The 12,643-nt window shown below is 45.2% G+C and overlaps 1 protein-coding gene across 4 annotated transcripts in view; it reads right to left on the reverse strand.

The window, feature by feature from the left end:
- LOC115109609 (cyclic nucleotide-gated cation channel beta-1-like) overlaps positions 1 to 12,643 on the reverse strand; it is a 28,022-nt gene that overhangs the window by 6,449 nt on the left and 8,930 nt on the right. For 2 of the 4 annotated variants that reach the window (XM_029634716.2, XM_029634719.2), the window contains 16 exons: positions 12,205 to 12,547; positions 11,808 to 11,960; positions 11,507 to 11,566; positions 9,914 to 10,205; positions 9,755 to 9,791; positions 6,725 to 6,881; positions 6,506 to 6,523; positions 5,202 to 5,303; positions 4,655 to 4,809; positions 3,453 to 3,644; positions 1,338 to 1,546; positions 1,110 to 1,160; positions 885 to 971; positions 714 to 778; positions 377 to 499; positions 146 to 287 (listed from right to left, as the gene is read on the reverse strand). In XM_029634716.2, coding sequence (XP_029490576.1) covers positions 146 to 287; positions 377 to 499; positions 714 to 778; positions 885 to 971; positions 1,110 to 1,160; positions 1,338 to 1,546; positions 3,453 to 3,644; positions 4,655 to 4,809; positions 5,202 to 5,303; positions 6,506 to 6,523; positions 6,725 to 6,881; positions 9,755 to 9,791; positions 9,914 to 10,205; positions 11,507 to 11,566; positions 11,808 to 11,960; positions 12,205 to 12,547 — 2,186 coding nt within the window. The remainder of the gene's footprint in view (positions 1 to 145; positions 288 to 376; positions 500 to 713; positions 779 to 884; positions 972 to 1,109; positions 1,161 to 1,337; positions 1,547 to 3,452; positions 3,645 to 4,654; positions 4,810 to 5,201; positions 5,304 to 6,505; positions 6,524 to 6,724; positions 6,882 to 9,754; positions 9,792 to 9,913; positions 10,206 to 11,506; positions 11,567 to 11,807; positions 11,961 to 12,204; positions 12,548 to 12,643) is intronic. The other 2 variants (XM_029634717.2, XM_029634720.2) reach the window with 2 other exon arrangements.

Consider the following 12,643-nt stretch of genomic DNA (forward strand, 5'->3'; position numbering starts at 1 on the left):
GTCAAATAAGGATTCAGAGCTAGATAACAAGTAGTAGTTTTATTAAATAGCAAATATCATAACATCTAGATATTTCATCCATAAACACTCTCATATTTTACATAATGCACTCTCAAACACATGTATTGATAATGTGATAACCAACCTGTCCTATCATGATGGAAAAGGCAAACACTCCAACAAAGTAGTTGATGAGCTGAAAGATGATTTCAAAGAGCGTTGTGGGCTCCGGCAGTCCACCAATGGTGATCAGAGTCTTCACAGCAAAGTAGTAGCAGCGGATGTAACTGAGAAAAAGAAAAAAAACAGGATTACAGTGACAATTAAACGATGATAGTGTAAAGATGTGAGGTTTAACGAAGGGGATTCCACACACCTGTTGCCCTTTCCATCATAGACCCACTTCGTGGAGCCCAGACCTTCATACGCAGAAATCCAGTAGAACAGACAGGCGTTACAGTGGAGGCAGTACAGCAGGTAGCTGGTGGTCCGGATCACTCTAATCAAACAAGACAGAAGGAAAGAGACTGGGTTATACATACTGAGCTGCCCCTCACTTCTCTCAGAAAGACCAGGGCCTGCATTCTAAATGTATTTCACACTAACAGGAGTGCTTATCTAGTATCAGGTCCCTCCCCCCTGTCCTTATAATCCTATTCATTGTGATCTGAGCATGGCGATACAGATCAAAACCTCACGTTGACTGTGCTCACCTGTAAACGTAGGCTTTGGTCAGGATGGCCTCAAGACGGTCGTTGAACTCGAAAAAAGACATTACCTGGAGAATTCATAAAGATTACATATTTTCATCGCAGTGTGAATAACACGATTATATACGACACGGTCTACCCAGGTGGACCACACAGGTGGCAGGTGAGCCTTGCCTTTAGTAGCCGTGGGAAGCGGAGGAGTGGGTTGATCCCAGTTTTAAAATAGAACAACTCCAGTGGCACAAGACTGATGACATCCATCTGGAACCCAGGGAAACGCAGTCAACACAGATATGCTCAGAAAATAAACGGACACCTCATTACATCGCTTGAAAAAACAGCCTCTCATTCAAAGCTGTTCAGTAGTGAATTCTGTAACATTTTCAGCTGAAGATCTACCTTGAACCGGAAAGTTTTCATGTAATTCTTTCGCATGTCCTTTTTGTCAAACTGCAATGTAAAACAAAGAAAAACACATGCATCAATGCTTTTGATTTCTGTGTGTTGTATCTGGAAAATCTATTTGAGACATAAACTCTCGTCTGGCAACATGGTCTCCATGGAAACTGTCAACATGGTGCCATTTAACAACTGCAGTTATATGTGGCCTTAAGCTGGCTGAATCACCACTATGTCGCCACCGCGGACAAACTGCAGGCGGGGCTGGAAGACCATGATATCCAGGATGTAGATGAGGTCACACAGGTAGTCGGCTAGCAGCCACAGGTAGATGTTACTAGGGGTCTGGTAGGGGAAGGCCCAGCGCATCGGGATCAGCCACACGTTCCAGTTCCACGCCAAGGTGACGAAAAATAGCCACAGCACATAGACCAGATCTAGAGAGAGAGAAGCAGTGTCACCCCCCCAGCAAAGGCTGAAGTCCCCTAAGCACCATCCCCACACTTCAAAAGAAAGAGCAGGTACAGTACCAGTCGAAGGTTTGGACACCTACTCATTGAAGGGTTTTTCTTTATTTTTACAATTTTATACATTGTAGAATAATAGTGAAGACACCAAAACTATGAAATATTACATATGGAATCATGTAGTAACCAAAAAAATGTTAAACAAATCTAAATGTATTTTCTATTTGAGATTCTTCAAAGTAGCCATTCTTTGCCTGGATGACAGCTTTGCACACACTTGGCATTCTCTCAACCAGCTTCACGAGGTAGTCACCTGGAAGGCATTTCAATTAACAGGTGTGCCTTGTTCAAAGAAAATTTGTGGAATTTATTTCCTTCTTAATACATTTGAGCCAATCAGCTGTGTTGTGACAAGGTAGGGGTGGTATACAGAAGATAGCCTTATTTGGTAAAAGACCAAGTCCATATTATGGCAAGAACAGCTCAAATAAACAAAGAAAAATGACAGTCCATCATTACTTTAAGACATGAAGGTCAGTCAATCCAGAACGTTTCTAGAACTTTTAACATTTCTTCAAGTGCAGTTGCAAAAACCACCAATTGATATGATGAAACTGGCTATCATGAGGACCGCCACAGGAAAGGAAGACCCAGAGTTACGTCTGCTGCAGAAGATAACTTCATTAGAGTTACCAGCTTCAGAAATTGCAGCCCAAATAAATGCTTCACAGAGTTCAAGTAACAGACACATCTCAACATCAACTGTTCAGAAGAGACTGCATGAATCAGGCCTCCATGGTCGAATTTCTTCAAAGAAACCACTACTAAAGGACACCAATAAGAAGAAGAGACTTGCTTGGGCCAAGAAACACAGCAATGGACATTAGACCAGTGGAAATCTGTCCTTTGTTCTGAGGAGTCCATATTTGAGATTTTTGGTTCCAACCGCCGTGTCATTGTGAGATGCAGAGTAGGTGAACAGATGATCTCTGCATGTGTGGTTCCCACCTTGAATCATGGAGGAGGTGTGATGGTGTGGGGGTGCTTTGCTGGTGACACTGTTGGTGAGTTATTTAGAATTCAAGACACACTTAACCAGCATGGCTACCACAGCATTCTGCAGCGATATGCCATCCCATCTGGTTTGCGCTTAGTGGGAATATAATTTGTTTTTCAACACGACAATGACCCAAAACACACCTCCAGGCTGTGTAAGGGCTATTTGACCAATAAGGATAGTGATGGAGTGCTGCATCAGATAACCTGGCCTTCACAATCACCCGACCTCAAACCAACTGGGATGGTTTGGGATGAGTTGGACCGCAGAGTGAAGAAAAGGCAACCAACAAGTGCTCAGCATATGCGGGAACTCCTTCAAGACTGTTGGAAAAGCAATTGGTTGAAAGAATGCCAATAGTGTGCAAAGCTGTCATCAAGGCAAAGGGTGGCTACTTGGAAGAATCTCAAATATAAAATATATTTTGATTTGTTCAACACTTTTTGGGTTGCTACATGATTCCATATGTGTTATTTCCTAGTTTTGATGTCTTCACTATTATTCTACAATGTAGAAAATAGAAGAAAAAAAACTTGAATGAGTAGGAGTTCTAAAACCTTTGACTGGTACTGAATGACAGGATCAGCAATTTAGGTCACTGAAAGATCAACCCATTAACCACTTGGTGGAGCCAAACTAACATTCTGATAAAAGGAAGTCTACACAGGAAATGGCAATAGAATTGGAGTCGAAAAGGGAGGAGATGAAGAGGGTTGACTACAAGATTATGAGCAGGGAGGAGGAAAGCAGGAGGATGAGAGAGGAGGGTTAAAGGAGTAGAAGAGGAGGTAGTGTATGCTCGGCGGAAGGGGAGCTCACTGGTGAAGGGGTCGATGCTAGAGGGGAAGCGGTACTGAAGCAGGGCTCTGATCCAGCGAGGAGGTGTCACCTTGCAACACAGTCTAGACTGGGGTTGCTGCTCCTCCATCTCCCTCTCAGGGGAGGCTGGTTGTGCTTCCTCCTCCGGCTCCTCTGGAGGCGCAGGAGGAGGTGTTGGAGCTCTCGCAGGGGCTGCAGGTGAGACAGAGAAGAGAGTCACAGGTCAGAGATGAAAGGTCAGGTTAAAGGGATACTTGAAGTTAAAAGTAGCATATCGTTAGCTTAGTGTAATTGCTGGAAATCTCCAGGAACAACTAACCAGCTCCTCACAAAAGCAGGGAAATATACCTTCTAACTACACCAAAGCTGGGTGGTTGGTCATTTATAGTCTTACAAAACTATACATGGTAATGTATATTTTATCCCCTTCCTCACTCTGTTCAGTTGACACAGAGATGTATAGAGATCGTAACGTTGTATCTGTCTCATTATGGCGTCCGTGAGAGCACGGCCATTGAGATAGACAAAACGTTACGATCTCTATACATCTCTATGCGACAACGGGACAGAATGAGGAAGTGGAGAATCTCGTTCTTTAGGATTATCAGTAAAATTAACGAATTGATAAAATATAGATTACCATGTGTAGCTTTGTAAGGCTTTAAATGACCAACCACCCAGCTTTGGTGTAGTTAGAAGGTATATTTCCCTGCTTTTGAGAGGAGCTGGTTAGTAGTTCCTGGAGACTTCCAGCAATTACACTAAGCTAACGATATGCTACCTTCAACTTCCTTCAAACTGCACCCGGAGACATAAAAATGGTATCCATGAGTTCGTCTGACTCTGGGGAAGTGGAAAAAAAGGAAGTATTTGCAGAAGTAATTCCTGATGCGGCTCACCTGTGTGTGACCGGAGGGCCCGAGCTGTGCTGTGTGTGGCTGTGTGTTAACACTTGGAAATAAAAGCTATTGTAACCCTTCACAACAACTGTCTTTTATTAGCCATGGAGTGAATTACTTTTTCGAAATGCCCATTTGCTTTGGGAGTATTACGGTCTCTTTTGACATTAGTGCCCCCTATTGGTAGTATTGTTAAACAGGCTCATTGTTCGTAACCCATGTGTGTTTGTAACTGTATCTGTCTATGTGTTGCAGGTGTTGTGTATGTTGAGCACATGACCAGAGTGTAAACGTGTTACACACAGGCAGTGGGACTGTCATCATCAGAGTCATCTGGGTCTATGAGTTTCTCTTTGGCCCTCTCGGTCCTCTCCTTAAACATCTTGACCAGCTCCTGTAGGCGCTCGTTCACCACGTAGCTGGCCTGGCTAGCGGACGACGCAGGCCGCTCCTTTAGCCTTCAAACACAAAACATCCATGGGTTAATTAATGCACACGCACACACACGCACGCGCGCACGCACACGCACACACACACACACACACCTGTCCCAAACACTTTGCCTGACATCACACATCACTGTCCTTCTGAAGTAAATATGAACAACCCACAGTCCCACACGGACTCTTCTTATGTTGGTGTGAATAAAAGCACCGATAAACTGAAAAAATGTCTCCCACACACTTCTAAGTGTCAGAATTTCAGTCAATACGACCTTTCTAAAAACATTCACTGATGCTATGAGAAAGGTCATTCTGACCACATTGTCGACGCCCACTGGCCAACACATTTTGTGCAGGAGACACATGTAGCTAGCTAACAGTGGAAATGTGGAGGTATCACTATTCACCCATCGTCTCCACTGAGGATGCTGGACTGGCTAGGCCACGCCCTCACTGCGGTCTCAGTCTCCTCTTCATCATCATCCTCACTCTGAGAGTGCAGGTTCTTTCTGTGGAGGGGAGGCAGGGAACAACACTGAGGCACAATAGGAAACTACGCACAGAACTGATCCAGAGACAGATGGAGAGGAAAGACCAAGGCTGCTCTCATTTGGACCCTGCCCTGTTATCAGTGTTCCCTGCAGTCTTGGCCTTGCCATGGGCATTACAGTCTACACAGGAAGGGAAATACAGTATGTGGAACATGGTCGAACATGATAACATTATGTTGGTTTAACATGCATGTACCCTGAATGAGGCCCTGAACTACCTCGAGCATCAGCTCTTTTGAGTATACAGTAAACAATTATAAAAACTATACAGAGAGGCACTCAGGTTAGGATGGGGTGAAGGAGTGGCGTGATGCAGTCTGGGGGAATTGTTGATGATTGGACAAACGGATGGATGGATCCTTGACGTGACAATGACTGCATCTTCCTGGGATTCTACTCACTAGGTCAGCCCATGGTTCCATCAACAGGGACAGAGGAGTGTGAGAGTGTGCGTGAGTGTGTGTGCGTTTGATTGTGGAATAACTCCAATGGTTGGGGAAGCGAGGAGGATGAAGCAAATCCGAGAAACAGAATGAGGTAGAAGAGGGAGAGAATCCTAATCACAAACAATCACCAAAAGCATTCGTATAGTGAGTCACAGGACAGACGACCAGATGCCGCACTGAAGATGCAGTGCAAGATACTCCTCATCTGTTGATTGACTATTAGTACTGACATGACTGACAGCCATAGCAGACAACAGAAACACGGAAGAGAACACATCACAACATGAGACAGAACAGAACAGCGCAACGCAATACAAAGCAGAGCAGCCGAACGAAGAACTGCAAAAGCAGGTGAACATGCTATTGAGAGACACAGCCAGTAGAAGGAGAGGTAAAGAGACACTACACACGATGTGGATGGGGCTATCCACAAACAAAACAGAGAACACGGCACTTTTGAAATACAGTCTAAGACAGGGAGCATCAACTAGATTCAGCCGCGGGACGTTTTTTCCTTGAGCGGATGGTCGGGGGGACGGAACGTAGTATACAAATTGGACACAAGAGGTCCGAACAGACATAATATTTGACTAAAACATAATTTGCTCAGATTTGCTCAGAAAACTTGGGGGGCCAAATAAAACCACCCGCAGGCCGCCAGTTGGAAAACCCTGGTCTAAGATCGACTATAATGTATTCATGCTCCGTTCTTACTCTTTATCGGCAACTTTGCTGTTTTGGCCAAAGCAATATAGGAGAGAAAAAGAAAACCTACATTTAGAACATATAATTATAGATTGGGAAATAAATCAATTCAATGGTAGTAGAACTAGTATAGTATTATACATTACTTAGACTGCGGTTATGTGTTTAGTTGCTTTACAATACCCTTATTCCAAGTGGAAGCAATTTCATTTGGGAGTGTGGGCTCACCTCTGGCGGCTGGCTTTGGACACTCTGGGTACGGTCAGGGTCTTGAGGTTGGGGTCCTGGGGGGTGAGGATTTGGCGAATGTGTCGACGGTGCCCCCCTCCGCCTGAATCCACGTCCTCCACGTTGACAGCAGGGTGCACACTGAGCCTGGAGCTCGCTGAGGAAGAAACAGGAACACACTCATTTGACTCAACTATTCTCCAGGGATGTTATGGGGAAGTGGAACACAGCTAGTAATGAGGCTTTTGTACTGTGGTAAACACATGCTAGACACTAAACAGGACACTATAAGTGGCCTATACTCTGACTCTTCCTCTGTTGTTCAAGTGCCACTTGAAGGCTTACCTATCACAAAACAGACATTACCTATCACAAAACAGACATTGCCTATCACAAAACAGAACAGACATTACCTATCACAAAACAAACATTACCTATCACAAAACAGACAGCTGAAGCTAATCTATAAGAACAAAAACAAAACAAAACACACAAAGAACAAACAGAGTAGACCATTTAAAGCAAGACCTTCCTGGAACCACAGGATCCAAACAACAACAACAACGAATGCAGTGCTAGTGTCAACAACGGACGACAACACAACATAGCCCAGCAGATCTAAGCACGGCACAGCACTGAACGTGGCAGCATGCCAGAGCGGGACGTCTGTGGGCTGTCGCTGAATCACCTGAGGACCGAGCGGACGTGGGGTCGTCCTCGATGTGGAAGGCGGGGTTGGAAAGCCCTGACAGCTGCCTGGACAGGCTAATGGGGGGCAGTTGGGGGTAGGAGGGCACGTTGGGCATCTCCAGGGTACTATTGGGGGAGGACGGGGAGGGGGTGCGGGTCGGGGGGCGGTGGTGGAGGGGGACCTGGCGGATCAGGTGGTCCATCTCCAGGTCAAGATTCTGCTGCTGCTTAGGCATCCTGAGGCATAAGGCTGTTCAGGCGGTTCTGCACGTTGGCGTAGGATTGTCCCGCTCGCTGTGGTATGTTGTATATCTGGCTGGGGATATTGGCCAGGGTTTGGGGTAAGTTCGATAACTGCTGGGTTAGGTTGGTGGGTAGACCGGGTAACTCCTGAGTTATTTGAACTTGGAGCTGCTGGGGCAGTTGGGACATCATTTGGGGCAGTTGAGAGATCTGTTGTGGCAGTTGGGAAACACGCTGGGACATTTGGGTGAATGGCCGAGTGTACTGGGAGAGCTCTTGGGCGAGTTCTGGGGGGAGAGAGGGCACTAGCTTCGTGACCTGGGAGGTGAACTGGGAGAGATTGGTGGGGAGCTGGGGCATGGGGGGAAGTTTAGGAGGGGTGATGTTGTGCTCTTTCAGCAGGTTGTTGAAGCTGTCGAGGCACGCAGGCGCGTGGGGAACACGCATGAGACAGCTCTTTACTGCATCACAGCTGGCAGGGACTGGGAGGAGAGCACAATACCGTCAGTCAGGCAGCACTAGACAACACTCATCCTAATTAGGGCCGGCTCTGGGAAAAATCCACATAAGCGGTCACTTAGGGCCCGGCCGCTAGGGGGCCCCCGACCCCCTCCTCAAAAAATATATATAAACAGTCAGGCCCATAATTATTGTCACCCTTATTTATATTTAAAAAATAAATAATACAAAAACTGGCAACCAGATGTTTGTCTAAAATGTCCTGTTACTGGGTAAACTTGACTTTAACAAGGGCGCCAGGACCAGTGGAAGCGAAATAGCTCCATAACATCAAAGGTTATTTTCTGCATATGCATCTTTCTTTCGACGCAAAACCCACCACTGGTGTGCGTGGACAAAGAGCTCTACTTTCATGTCAGCTGACCATGGTCAGATGGTTATGAAAATAGAGGTCTTTGACACACACACCAATGGTGGGTTTTGCGTGGAAAGAAATATACATATCAGTACATAGACACAATATCTAGGTCTAATACATAGTACAGTGCACATTTCAATTCAAGATATATAAAATGTCTGTGTCTCTTCACAGTCCCCTTTGTGCGGTAAGGTGTTGTTTTATCTGTTTTTTTGAACTACTTTTTTTCAATTGACATTTCTTTGTATACGCTTATTCATGATTTCGCCCGCCTCTCTCTCGCGCCCCGACTCCCGACCCCTACTTGTTCATTACTATCGGACAGTTGGAGATCCACTTTGAATATTGAAACGATGTCGCAAATATCAGAGAGACTGACAGCAAGGTTTATACAAATCTCCTCTGTTGAAAACGAAATGTTAGTCGAAAATAAATGTGAGATAATGTCTCGATGCTTTTTATAGTGGAGATCAAGTTTATGACTTCCTTGCCTGATGAGACAGTGGATTGCGCAGTCAGATGGAACAGAGTAAATGGGCATTTTAACTCATAGATTTAGCTAATGGTAACTGTGGAATAGACACCGTCTGGAATGCACTTTTAACCAATCAGCATTCAGGATTAGACCCACCTGTTGTATAATGATATTTAAACAGTTTACACTCTTCATCTCCCCGTTATCCATGAGCTGATCTGCTATCTGTATAATCATCAACTCGATTTTGCCAATTATAGGAGATATCTCAATCGTTGAAGGAGGTTATCTAGCAATTTTGGTCAAAGATAGTTACTCTATCATTACTAAATATCAGTTTAATTTACTCTGAAATCTTTACAGAGTGGCGCAGCCAAGCCAAAAAAGTGCCACTGCGCCTCTCTTATTTCGGGAGAACCCTGGCATAGTGACCATATATTGGTTTTAAACACTTTAAATAGGCACTTTGCTGTAATTCCCGGGACGCTCTGGATAAATATGAATTATTCCCGGTATTGAAGCTTGGTAGAGTTTCGGGAAAATATTCATCCCTACACTGTAAGAGATAATGAATGCCGGCATGCACGCAGCACGCACACATGTGGTGGTCACATGTATTCTCCGCAGATAATGGATTGTTCAGGTCCATCATGGGACTAGCAACTTTCAAACCAAGAAACACATTAAATTACAATATTCCCTTACAAACATAAACACAACCATATTATAATGAACAAATACTTACCACCACAGCCACCCTCCTCTGCAGTCTCCCCCTCCTCCTGCAGAGACAGTAAGCAGAAATGAGGAACAGGAACAGCCATGAGTGACTGAACAACAGCAGGGAATAGCATTTACTGACAGGTACCACAGGCCTCAGGAGAAACCATTGCTGTGACTTTACCTTGGTAGTGGTGTCAGGTGCAGTTCCGTCCTCTGCCCCCTCTGCTTTCTGTGGTTGTTGGGTCACCGGTTCAGGTGCTACTTTGGCATCCTGGGCCTTTGGTTTAGGTTCAGGCTCTGCTCTCTTGACTGGATCTGGTTCTGGGCTGAGAGGAGGGGATGGAGAGGCCCTCTGTGACTCTAGCTCTTCCTGGGGCTCTGGTTCAACGTTGGGTGATGCAAAGTCGCGCTCTGACTGAGCGGCACTCTTTGCTGCATCCACTGGTTGCTCCTTAGCAGGACACACCTGGCACCTACAGTACATGGGCAGTTAGGGCTACATTAGAGAAATATGCACACAGTGATATGAACACAACAGAATGTTTCTCCCTGATGATCATAATGCCTCCCCCCTATAACCACCTGACACCATATGCATAGGTAGAGCAACAACAAAACAGCTCACTTGCTAATGCCAGCCTACTAATACCCTGCATTATGTAATCAACCTAGCAGCCAGTTCAGTAGCCAATCAAGATAATTCACTAGAAGAAATAAGTGTACAGTTTGGAATAAACAAAACATATTTTCAGACATTTAGTTTCTTGCCAGTAAACGGTTAGCAACAGGTACATAAGTGTTACATCTGGGTCAAAAACATTTCGCATAATATGGACAAGGCATCCTTGACAGGCTAATTACAGTACTCACTTGGACACTCAAGATATTTCGAAGTGCATTATGTAATAGTATCCCTCCTAAGACGCATCTTTGCGACATGAACGAATACGTTGTCAAGTCTGTAAATGTTCTGCTGGGTTTAAAAATGTTGAAATAGAGAGAGAATCGTCTCCCTCAATGGATTCAACTCGAGACAAAACCTGCGCCATCCTTCACCCGCGTCAAAGCGGAAAAATAGGAAGTGCGCTCTGTTACTAAGGCAACCGTCGAGAGGGGACCATTTTGCCAAGGGAAGCGATGTGGTTTCTATGAGGAGGAGGATACAAATTACGCTAAGCGGGCATCCACGAGAGATTTGGAACGAGCCTGGACAAGAAATGCTCGATGTGAATGTGATTGCACAAATTGTTGTTGATAAGCTAGTTTGCAGTGAATTATGGCAGGATTTCCCTAACTGGGTCATGAGCCCCCCTGTGCACGTTTTGGTTTCTGCCCTAGCAAATACCTAAATAATATGACACACAGCACTTTCTCAGGTCCTGCAGATGAAAATGCTTTACATTGGTGTAATAAGTTACCAATTTACAGTCCAAACACATAGCCTACTGTTGTTGTTTTTCACGCTGAGAAGCATTGAGGCGGCTAGTGAATTTCACAAAGGGAATGTAGAACCTTTATGGGCATATTCTGCTCTCTTTGTTCCGGTTTTAAACCATCTTATTCTACACGCTTAGAAAAAAAGGTTCCAAAAGGGTTCTTCGGCTGTCCCCATATGAGAATCCTTTTTGGTTCCAGGTAGAACCTTTTTGGGTCCCATGTAGAACCCTGAAAAGGCTTCTTCAAAGGGTTCTCCTAAGAGGACAGCTAAATAACCCTTTTATAGGTTCTAGATAGCACCTTTTTTTCTAGGAGTGTATGAGTAGGTATATCTTACTCTGTCATCTTATTCTTAGTGTGCTCCACCTCACTCTCCTCCTCCCGTAGCATGTGTAACCTGTTCAGGGCATGACATGGACACAGATAAGACAAACACAGCCCTACCTCCCCTCACATACGTGTACAGGCATATAGGGACTTCACACATTTATGGCCAGTTGTCTCAAACCAGGACCCCAATAAATGTTACATTTACTTCGATTTAAGTCTAGGGGAGTAGGTGGTTGGATCTAGCCTATACATTCTCTCTGGAGTAGGCAGTGGACCCTGAGGACGTTGAGGCCTGAGTGACAACTTACTCTGGGTCCTCGTCTTCTTCCAGAATGGCTTCCTGGCTGTGAATGGAAAGCTTGATTGATTGTGCCTCTTGCATCTGCCTGATGGCTGTCTCAGCTGTGTGTCTGGCCACCTCCTCTGCCATTCGCACCAAATCCACGCGCTCCTGGGTCATCCTGCAGAGATGTGCACGTTCTGTGATATCACTAGTATGTCATGTGTAGCACCCAAGTTAACTTTATTGAGCTAATTGTATTACTCCATCAGACTGGGAAAAAAAACAATCTGGTTAACCCTATGAGAAGATATGCAACTTTGGTTGGATCACCATAACCCGACTGAATGTGTGAATTAGTGACTGTGTGTAGGCTGCTGTGATATTCTACATAAATCTTTGATCTTGTCTGACTCCTTCCTTACCGTTCCTCCATGGTAGCCATAGCTACGCCCTCAGCCTCTCTCTTGATGCTCTCTATGAAGGGAGTCCACCTGCCCGTCTGAGTCTCAGCATCCTCCAGCGATGGTGTTGTAGACTCTGGCACATTTGGAAGAGTCTGTTCAGGCTCTTCTGGTTTCACTGGTTGTTTTGGCTGTGCCGGCTGTGACTGCGTCGTCTGTGTTGGCTGTGTCGTCTGTGCGGGCTTAAAAGGCTGTGGTGGTTCTGACTGCATAGCCTTGGAAGGCGCTTCCTGATTCAAATCCTTCAAGTCTGCTTCTACTACTTCCTCCAGAACCAGATCCACTGCTTTGGGTTGTTTAGAGACTGTGGGACAAGCAGCCACACAGTAGGTCACTGTCTTTGTCTGGACATGACATGGCACCCAGAGTCAACATGTTAATGTGAAGAATCAATTGGGTT

Source organism: Oncorhynchus nerka, linkage group LG25, assembly GCF_034236695.1.
Source record: "Oncorhynchus nerka isolate Pitt River linkage group LG25, Oner_Uvic_2.0, whole genome shotgun sequence".
Taxonomy (NCBI): Eukaryota; Metazoa; Chordata; class Actinopteri; order Salmoniformes; family Salmonidae; genus Oncorhynchus; species Oncorhynchus nerka.